The following is a 9,292-nucleotide window of genomic DNA, read 5'->3' on the forward strand; positions in this document are numbered from 1 at the left end:
GCACGGGACGGGACGGGAGGAGCCGCCCCGGCTGGCAGGCAGGGGGAAAGAGACGGAATAAATAAATAATTAATAATAATAAGAAAGTCTCGGCAGCTGCTCGCAGGCAGCGCCGGGAGAGGGTGCTCTGCACCCCCGAGCCAAGGGCAGCGCCCCCGGAGGCAGCCCGCCCGCCCCCGGGGCTGGCCACGGGCATCCGGCGGGGTGCTCCGGCTCTCCGAGCCCTCCAATCCTCGAGGTGTTTCGTTCCAAGGTGGAAGGATCCCCCGTCCTGCGGGTGGTCTGTCCGTGGGGGGCCCTGCACTGAGGATGCTCCATCTGGGGTAAGGGAAAAGGGGAGCAGGACCTTGGGTTGGGGTTCAGCTGGAGCAGGGCAGCCTCATAGTGCTTCCTTGGTGATCCCACACCAGCCACCCGGGAGAGGGGCAAAGGCAGGATCCATCTTGGCTTTTGCCATCATCCCGTGAGGTCTCAGCTTGTCCTGGGGTGGTTGTATAAAAGTGGTGGCTTTGGGGTGCTTTATTCTGGGAGCAGCTCTGCTGTGGGGGTAGCTGTGCTGGCTGGAGGGGCTTTCACTGCGGTCCATACTGCCTGGGGGGCTGTATCCTGCCTAACCCCCTCTTGAGCATCCCAAACACCCCACGCACTGCGCCTGGACCCAGGGTGCCCTTTTCCAGGAAGAAACCTTGTGCTTTGGAAATGGGTCCTAGAGAGGCAGGAAAACACATGGATTTGAAAGTGTCCTTTCTAGAATTTAACTGGAGGAAAGGCAGGTTCCTCCAAATGTTTTGGTTCTGATGATATTCTTTAAATACCGTGAAAGATCAGACATTCTAAACAAACACACATCCTGACCTGAAATAAAGGGTGCTCAAACAGGAGCGTTTCACCCCGGTCACGAGTCTGTGCCCGCATGGAAACACTGCCAGTTTTTGTCAACAAGTGTCTATTCTAACATTTTCCACATATCCCCTGGGATCAGTCCAAGCAGCCTGCTGGCCCAGGGGCTGCCAGCATGGCTGGTGTTTCACCACTGCTCCTGCTGCCCACACAGCAAGGGAGAGGAGGTGCATGGCTGCCCCATCACGTGCGATGTGCAGGTGTTCTTTCTGCCCCCGTAACCCTGAGACTGGAGTGAGTAAGTTGTGAAACATCACTTGGGATGTCTCACCCTTAGGATAGGAGGTGGGGGAAGGTGAAGGGCAGGCCCCAAGCCTCCTGGGGACTGGTGGGACCAGCTGGCTGCATGCTCTTGGGTAGGTGCTGCTTAACCTGGGTGAAGTTGGGTGAGTCACAGCAGCTTCCTGACATGGGCTCCCACCCCTCAGAAACCACCACAAGCATCTCTGTTCCTGTGTTCTTATCTCTCCCAGCACTTCACACATGGCGCAAGTCTCCTTCCCTGCCTGAGAGTACTTATTTGGGCTGAGTAGATGGTTTGTGGGATAAAACTCAGCAAGTTGCTGGTCTCCACCTCTTCAGGGGTAATGAAAAATCCTGGTCCAGACTTGGAGCTGCAGGCATGCAGGGGCAGGCACAAAGCACATGCGTATTCCAGGCTGAGTCTGCATCGCTGGGGCCACGGCTGCGAACAGAAGCAACTGTGTGGGCAGCTGAGGAGGAGCCTGCCCAGCTGCCATCACATCCTGCAGTCGCACCAAGCAGCAGCAGCTTGCACTTGTGCGCGTGGTCCTTTCTGGTTCTAACTGTGGGGCACCGATGGAGTGCACTGGAATGTGCAAAGCAGGGCTCTGGGTAGGGTTTCTCTTGCTAATGGTGGAGAAAAAGCAGAGGGTTTGGTCACATCAGGCTGAGGCATGAAGCCAGCAAGGCAGAGATGGAGCTTGGGGATGTGCAGTGAGCGTACCCTCATCCCTAAGTGCCACGCACCCCGTGCTGCTGCTGCAGGCTCTGTTTTGCTGTGCTCACCATGGCAGCTCCAATCCTACATTTATATAAATCACTAACTTTTGGAGAAGAGGCCACACCAGATGACATTACATGTTTCCTTCAGCCCACAGGAGCATCTGTGTGGCTGCCTGCCTGAGGTCCTGCCTGTGCTGCCCAAAAACTCCCTTATTTTAGCTTCATTTTAGCAATTCCTCAGTTTCTACCATCTTTTCTATGTAGGCTGCATGGGATGTGTCCCTGCTGCTGAGATCTCACATCTCAGCCCTGCTTCATCTTCTTCTGCTCCAATACACCGATAACTTGCACCAGGGCAGCTGGGGGATCTGGGGAGCACCTGGGGCTGAGGAGGCTTGCAGAGGGCTGGAGGTGATGGGACCGTGACAACGAGGGGATTTCTCCCCATTCAAAGACCAGGAAGCAGAGGCAGCGTGTGGCAGCCCCACCTGGGGCAGCTTTGGCTTGTTCTGAAGTTTGCCCTGATGTCTTTGTTGGTGTTATCACCATCTCTCCCAAGGAGAGACAGCGCTGGAGACATCTCAAAGGCTTTGTCTGGAGAAGGGAGCTTAGGAGCGTTTATCTCATGCTCAGCTGAATTGCCGTAAATGGGATCACAGCTGGCCAAGCATGGAGTTAATTTGTACCAATGGTAATTTAAAGTGTTTGCCAAAGCTTGTGGATAAGAGAAGTATTTATGCAAGCTGTTAAAGTGGCTCCTTTCTCTCTCCAGTTCCAGCTGGTAAGAACTGGGTGGGATAGGGTGGGTACAAGGCAGTGCGGGTGCCAGCCCATGGGATATCCAACTGGGACCCTGCTTGGTCTCTGTAGTCCCGTGAGTGCAATGGGACCATTCATTTTAAATGCTGTTTCTTTTATTATTTAACCCAAACTGGGGGGGAAAAAAGGGGGGAGAAGATTTTGCTGGGAGGTTTTCGGGTGATGCTCTGGCTGGGGGTGATGCAGAGCCAAGGCAGCAGAGAGAAGGTTGTCTGTGGTTGCTTCCTTCACGCTGCTCAGTATTTGCAATCTCTTTGCTTTTATCAAATAGAACTCCCAAAGTCATCAACCCATCTGTGCTTGCTGCTTCCCTTCAATGCAAATTGAAGATACTGAGCCAGATCTGCTGAGACCTCATGACTGGGTCTTTGCATGCAGGAGACAGCTCAGGGAACTGTTTAACTGCAGAGGATCTTGCATGTGTTGGAAAAAAGACATCACAGACTTTTCTGGTGGGGATCTAGGTCACGCATGCTTCTGCCTTGAGGTAGAGCAGCCATTTCAAGTCATTCCTGTGCCTGCCTGTGTTTTTCCAGGCACTAAGATATGGGTTAACCTGTCTTTACCATCCTTTATGCTCTTTTTTTCCCCCACTGCAAAATAGAGGGGGGAAGGATGGGAATGTGGGAGTCAAACCTTCACCCACACTGGTTGTGAGAAGAAGGAAAGCATGTGATGCTGGGGGACGGAGGCAAAGGGCTCTTCTCCCCTTCTGTCTCCAGACAAGATGCTCTGGCCATGCCCATGCCTCTCCCCCTATCCCCGTCCCTGTTCCCTGGCTGCTTTGGGGCCTCAAAGTGAAAACTAATCCCAAGGAATAACTTTCGGCCCTGCTCCTGGGGGGGGGGGGGGAGGATCCAAGCTATTTATTCCTCACCCTTAAGCCTCCGCAGTGGATCAGCGGCACAGCTGTTGCTGCCGGTGCAGGGTGAGCAGCGGCATCCGACACGGTCCCTGCCTGCTCCCTGCCCTGCCTGCACGCTCCCAGCCGGCCTTGCTGCTAAATAAGGATGAAAGGCTAAAAATAGCGCTGGCTTGGACAAGCCAGGCAACCCTTCCCAAGCCTGGGAATGATATGGGGAGGCCAGCCAATGTCAGTGTGCGAGGGGGAGCAGAGCTGCCTGTGGGGAAGAGTCCCACAAATGGGTTCTAACCGTGCTGTGGTGGACGTGGTGGGAGGTCTGAGACCTTCCACACTCATGTCCTGTATGCCCAGTGCCCATTTCAGCTTTCCACAGGGAAAAACCCGCATCTGTTCACCAGAATATGTTGGAAAAGCCACCCTCCTGCGCTGTCTGTGATGGCGGGGTACCAGTGGGGCCATTCCAGCATGATGGGGGGGGGGGGGGGGGGGGGGGTGTGTTGAGTGAGCTCTGGCTTGAAAAGGAGCACTGAAGGGGGAGAATGGACGAGTATTAAATCTGAGATTTTAGATAGATGGGTGGTGGGTGCTGTGGCAAACTGCCTAGCCAAGGGCCACTCAATCCCAGGGTGCTCCCACCTCTTGCAGCACACACCATCGGGTCTGAGGGCTCCGATATCTGTGTCAAGAGTTGCGGGGATATGAGGCGGTGGGAGGTGGTACCGGCCCTTTTCATCCACCGAGGCTGGCGGTGGATGTCCCTGGGTGCCTGGGAAAGCGCAGCTTCCCGTCCCAGCATCCCGGCGAATCCAGTCCTGCGCTTGGGAACAGAAGCAGGGAAGGGAAGGGGAAAAAAAGGGAAAAGAGGAAGGGAAAATCAGAGCGTGCACAGGGGGAGGGCACGGAACGGGAGGTGGAGCAGTCCCACCGCTCCGCTTCCGCGGCTGCCCCCGCCGGCCTCTGCTCTCGCCTCTCTCCTCTCTCCTCCATCCCGCTCCGGTTTGCTTCGTCTCCGGCCGGGCCAGCTCTGCGCTGTCGGGATGCGGATGTCGGCGCTACCGCTGCTGCTGTGCGCGGTGCAGCTTTGTGCGGCCGCCCTGGGCAGCTCCCACCCGCAGCTGCTGGTGGAGCGGAGCGGGTCCCGCAGTCTGGGCAAGGTGAGAGACCCCCGACCCCGACCCTGCTCCTTGGGGGGGATGGGGGGAGCAGCCGCAGCGGTGCGGGTGAGGGAGAGCTGCTGCGCTCCGTCCTGGTGCGTTTCCCAGGGATCAACAGTGCTTTGACGGGTCTCGTCCTTCTGCAAGGTCGATTTGGGGTGCGCGGCTGGGCTGGGGGTGCTAGGATCCCATGGACCTGACCGTGTGGAGGGGAGCGTGGCTGCAGGTTCGGGCTGAGCCCCAGAGGGGATTTCAGGGCTGACAAACTGTTTGGAACCAGAACGGTTTCGGGCCCAGCGGCCTCTTCCTTTGGCTGAGCTTCCCAGTACCTTGGGTTTCATTCCTCCTCTCCCTGAGGATTTTCCGGCACACCAGCTCGGGCTGCTGCCTCCTCGTTCCCACGCAGCGCTGGGCCGGGCTCATCAACAGGCGCTGATTAAGATACAGCTGATTAAAACGCATGACTCTCACACGGTGCGAAGATGAACCTCTCTTACTTATTTTCCAGGAAAGCTGTTGTTGCCCCGGGACAGAGGGAGCCGGTTAGGAAGGCTGGAGGGGCTCTGTGTCACAGCAGTCTGCATTAGCTCCTATGGAGTCTCTTTACCTGTAGATCTGTGGGTCAGGGTCTCCCAGCTCTTGCTAAACGTCAGGGCGCAGCCTGCCCCTTGTCCTGGCTTGCCCTCAGCCCTGTCCTGCCCTGGGCTGGTGAGCAGGACGCAGGATGAGCTCCTGCCTGCAGTGCCCGCTGGGGCTGCCACCTGGCACCAGGTAATTCAGCCTCCACCGGTTCTGCGGCTGCTGAGCAGGCAGGGAAAGCCCCCCAGGGGCTGTCCCGGCCAAACCTGCTCGGGATGTCTCCTCCATCCCTGCCAGGAAAACATCTGCCATTAGGCTGGAGCCTGCTCCGGGAGGAGGCTGGAGCTGGTCTCTTGCAGCAGGTGCAGGGGTGGATGTTGCAGTGCTGGCATCCCCCTGCGTTGGGGCTTGGGCTGTGGGAGCAAAGGGCTCCGGTGTTGTTGCCAGTGATGGCTGAAGAGGCTGGTGGAACTCAGGGGAAACAGGGAAGATCTCCCATAATGGCTCCCAGCCCAGCAGAACACACAAGTGGTGTTCCCCCCTTGTCTGAGTTACATCCCCTGTGTGTGGATTTTCATTATCCCACAGGACAATGCTGCTTCCCTGGCTCATTTAGACTGAAGCAGGTCAGGATCAGCTTCATTCAGGCAGGGGCAAACCTGGCTCATCTGTCCCGTGAGCATGAGGGGAGATGGAAACATTAAGCCATGTTTAAAACACATGTGAGCATGATTCCTGCTCCTGCATAGAATGAGGTGGCTGGAGCTGGTGGATGAGGGCTTGCAACAGCCAGACTGAGCTGGGAGGTTGTGCCAGCCCCATGGCCACCCCAAGGCACAGCGTCCCGCTGGTTGGCCACCCTGCTCTTGTTCCCCCTTGCTCTGTTGCCTTTACTCTCACACACCTTACTCTGTGCCATTGGCTTCTCGCCTTGTTCACGTACAAAGTGTTTGGAGGCTGAGCTGAGGCATGTTTGGAGATTGCAGCCTGGGAACCCCATTTAGGTGTGAAATACCCGCAGTGGGGCTGGACTGGGAGTTTCTGGGATGCCCTCAGGCTGAGAGAGGTGAAAGTGTGAGAAATGAAGAGGGAAATGCTCATTTGGCATTAGAAGGGTGGCTGAAGGTCATTTTCTGGCTGTGTTTGTGAGCAGATGTTTCTGGGGCTCTAACTCCTCCTGTCCCTTGGTGCTGCAGGTTGGTGGCTTTGCCTGGGAGAACTGTGGTGACAGGCGGGACCCCGTGGTGCTGCAGAGCCTCTCCGTGGCACCCGACCCCATCAGCATCCCAGGGAGCCTGCGTGTCAGCGCGGCCGTCAACAGCGGCAAGACCATGGCCTCCCCTCTGAAGGTATGTGATGGAGATGCTGCTGCAGGATGAGCTTCCCAAACCGCTGTCAGCTGGGAAATGTCCAGCAGTGGATGTGAGCAGCCCCTGGGGGAATGAGGGATGGAACAGTGCAGGGCTGAGCACATCAGGCTCTGTAAGCCAGAATGGGGCAGTGGGCACAAGGAGACCCGTGGTGGGAGCAGACAGCCCAGTGGGAAGCTCCCAACCTTATCCCAGTGGGAGAAACCACTTGAGCTGTGTCATGCTCTGGGAGTAATGACTCAAGGAAGGAAATGACACCCTGGGTGCTCCCAGTGGTCACTGTAGCACTTGGTTTTGGGTGGCCAGGCTCAGCTGCTCCCTCCATGGCCATGCCACAGCCCCGCTGTGAGAGCCCTGAGTGCCCTGCACTGCTTTTAGGGGACCTTTTGGAATGAGATGGGACACATCTCTGCCCAAGGTGCAGGAGCTGTCTTGAGCAATGCCACGGTGCATGCTTGGGGCCGGGGCCACGGGGATCGTGCTGTGGTTTTGGGGTAGGGCATGGAGGAGGTGGGAAGGAGCGGGGCTGGGAGGTGCTGAGAGGTGTTTGCTCAAGAGGGCAAGCTGAGGGTGGAGGAAGAAAAACCTGCAGGCAGAGAGGAGCTGAAAACAGTGGGGGAGACAGGAGGGCTTGTGGTGACCCCATGGACACCCCAAAGGGTTGCATGAACAGGAGCAGAAGGAGATGGCTGGGAAGGGGACAGGCTGGGGGAGCCATGGGTGCCTGTGCTGCCTGTACCAGTGCTGAACACCTTCCCTTCAGGCTGTGCTGGTGGTGGAGAAGGCACTGGGAGACCTCTGGATCCAGCTACCCTGCATTGACCAGCTGGGCAGCTGCACCTACAACGATGTCTGCACCATCCTGGATGAGCTCATCCCACCTGGCACAACGTGCCCAGAGCCCCTGCTCACCTATGGCATTCCCTGCCACTGCCCCTTCAAAGCGGTATGTTGGGAACCCCAATGGGTGTGATGCTGGGTGCCCTTTGGTGTGGGGCTGGGGGGCTCAGCTGATGTCTTCCCTACATGTTCCCTCTCTTCACAGGGCTCTTACTCGCTGCCAGCCAGTGACTTTGTCCTGCCTGACATGGAGCTGCCTTCCTGGATGACCAATGGCAACTACCGTGTCCGGGCGGTTGTCAGCAATGGTGGGGAGGAGCTGGGCTGTGTCAAGCTGGCCTTCTCCCTCCAGTCCCAGTGAGGGGCAGGGACCTCCTTCTGCTCCCCACCATCTTGTCCCCTGTTCTGTCCCATCCCATTGCACCCCAACCCGTCCCTGTGAGGTGCATCCTTCCTGCTGCAAGGAGGAGGCAGCTCCCTACCCCTGCTCTGTGCTCCTCTGGCTGTCCTCCTGTCCCCAACCCCATCACCAGGGTGTCCCCTGCACCACACAGGGTGGCCTTGGAGCCTAGCTCCAGCCTTTCGGCATGACCTGGGGGTACTTGTCTTACACCTGGTTTCTCTTTTCCTTAATCCCATTAGGCTACTTTTAGACAGAAGCATTCCAGGGGAAAGCAATATTTCTTGTAGCAGTCCTTGGGGAGGAGGGAGTGTTTGTGAGTGCTGGGACAGGCTGGAGGGATGCAGGATTGCTGTGGAGGGTGTTCCTGCTTGCCCCCACCACCTCTGGCCAGGGTTGTTTTGGTCCCTCCACAACAGGGCTGTTCTGCAGAAGTGTCCCCCGAATGGGGACCAAGAACAAGTCCCCCTCATCTCATTTTGCCACTGGGACTGAGCCGAAGCATGACACTGTCCTGGGACCATCCTTCCAGTGCACCACAACACAGAGCAGGATCCTGGACATGGGATACACTGAGATGACCATGAAGACCAGCAGCCTGGTTCCTATCTGGGGGCCCTGCAGCCCATCTCCTGGCTGTGATTAGGTGCTGAGGTACGAGCAGGCAGCATCCTTCCTGGCTGCAGCTCCTGCCTGCCCATGCCAGGTCCCATGGGGCAGAGGTGCAGGTGACTCACCAGCCACCCTCATCCCTCGCTGTTCCTGCCTGCTCACGTCATTTACCCTCTCCATAGGGCTGGTCTTCCTCCAAGCACTTTATATGCCTTAACTACTGCCGGGCTGCCCGGCGGGAGGTCCTCTGCCACGCAGATGTTCTCCCACCACCTTCCTGTGCCCTCAACTCTCTTTGCTTCATCCTGCTGCTGGGTCCAATGGGGTTGTTTTGCCTGGAGAAGCACTAACCCTCTCGCCCTGCTCCCCACTGTCATGCAGTGCCTGTGCCAGGGCTGCATCCTCCTTTTGGGCAGGTTCTTAATAAATCTTTTTATCAGGAAGCAGTGCTGGTGCCTTTTGGGGCTGGGGGTGACCTGGGGGTGACATTTGTTTGCCTTGAAATAGCAGGGATGTGGTTTTGAGCATGTGGGGGAAGCAAAAGCAGTGTTGGGGCCAGAGTGGAGGCAGCAATAGAGGATGCTGCAGCCAGAAGAGCTGAGTGTGAGCAGCCCTGAGGCTGGCTCCTGTGTGAGGGACACATGGGATCTGCAGGTGCTGCTTTTGGACACAAGGACTCAGTCCCTGTGCCCCTGGGTGTCTCTGGGGAGTTGCTTGCCTCAGTGATCCTCTCTCTCTCCCTCTGTGGGGTTTAGAGTCAGAATGATAGAACAGCCCCAGACTGGAC

At 57.3% G+C, this 9,292-nt stretch overlaps 1 protein-coding gene across 1 annotated transcript; it reads left to right on the forward strand.

Moving 5' to 3' along the window:
- Nucleotides 1-4,422: 4,422 nt before the first annotated feature.
- GM2A (ganglioside GM2 activator) lies at nucleotides 4,423-8,948 on the forward strand. The gene is made up of 4 exons (XM_005147190.3): nucleotides 4,423-4,704; nucleotides 6,480-6,632; nucleotides 7,417-7,599; nucleotides 7,699-8,948. The coding sequence occupies exons 1-4, from the start codon at nucleotides 4,588-4,590 to the stop codon at nucleotides 7,852-7,854; spliced, it is 609 nt and encodes a 202-aa protein (XP_005147247.1). The 5' UTR covers nucleotides 4,423-4,587; the 3' UTR covers nucleotides 7,855-8,948.
- Nucleotides 8,949-9,292: the final 344 nt, after the last annotated feature.

The sequence above is a fragment of the Melopsittacus undulatus genome, chromosome 10 (assembly GCF_012275295.1).
Source record: "Melopsittacus undulatus isolate bMelUnd1 chromosome 10, bMelUnd1.mat.Z, whole genome shotgun sequence".
NCBI classification, from domain to species: Eukaryota; Metazoa; Chordata; class Aves; order Psittaciformes; family Psittaculidae; genus Melopsittacus; species Melopsittacus undulatus.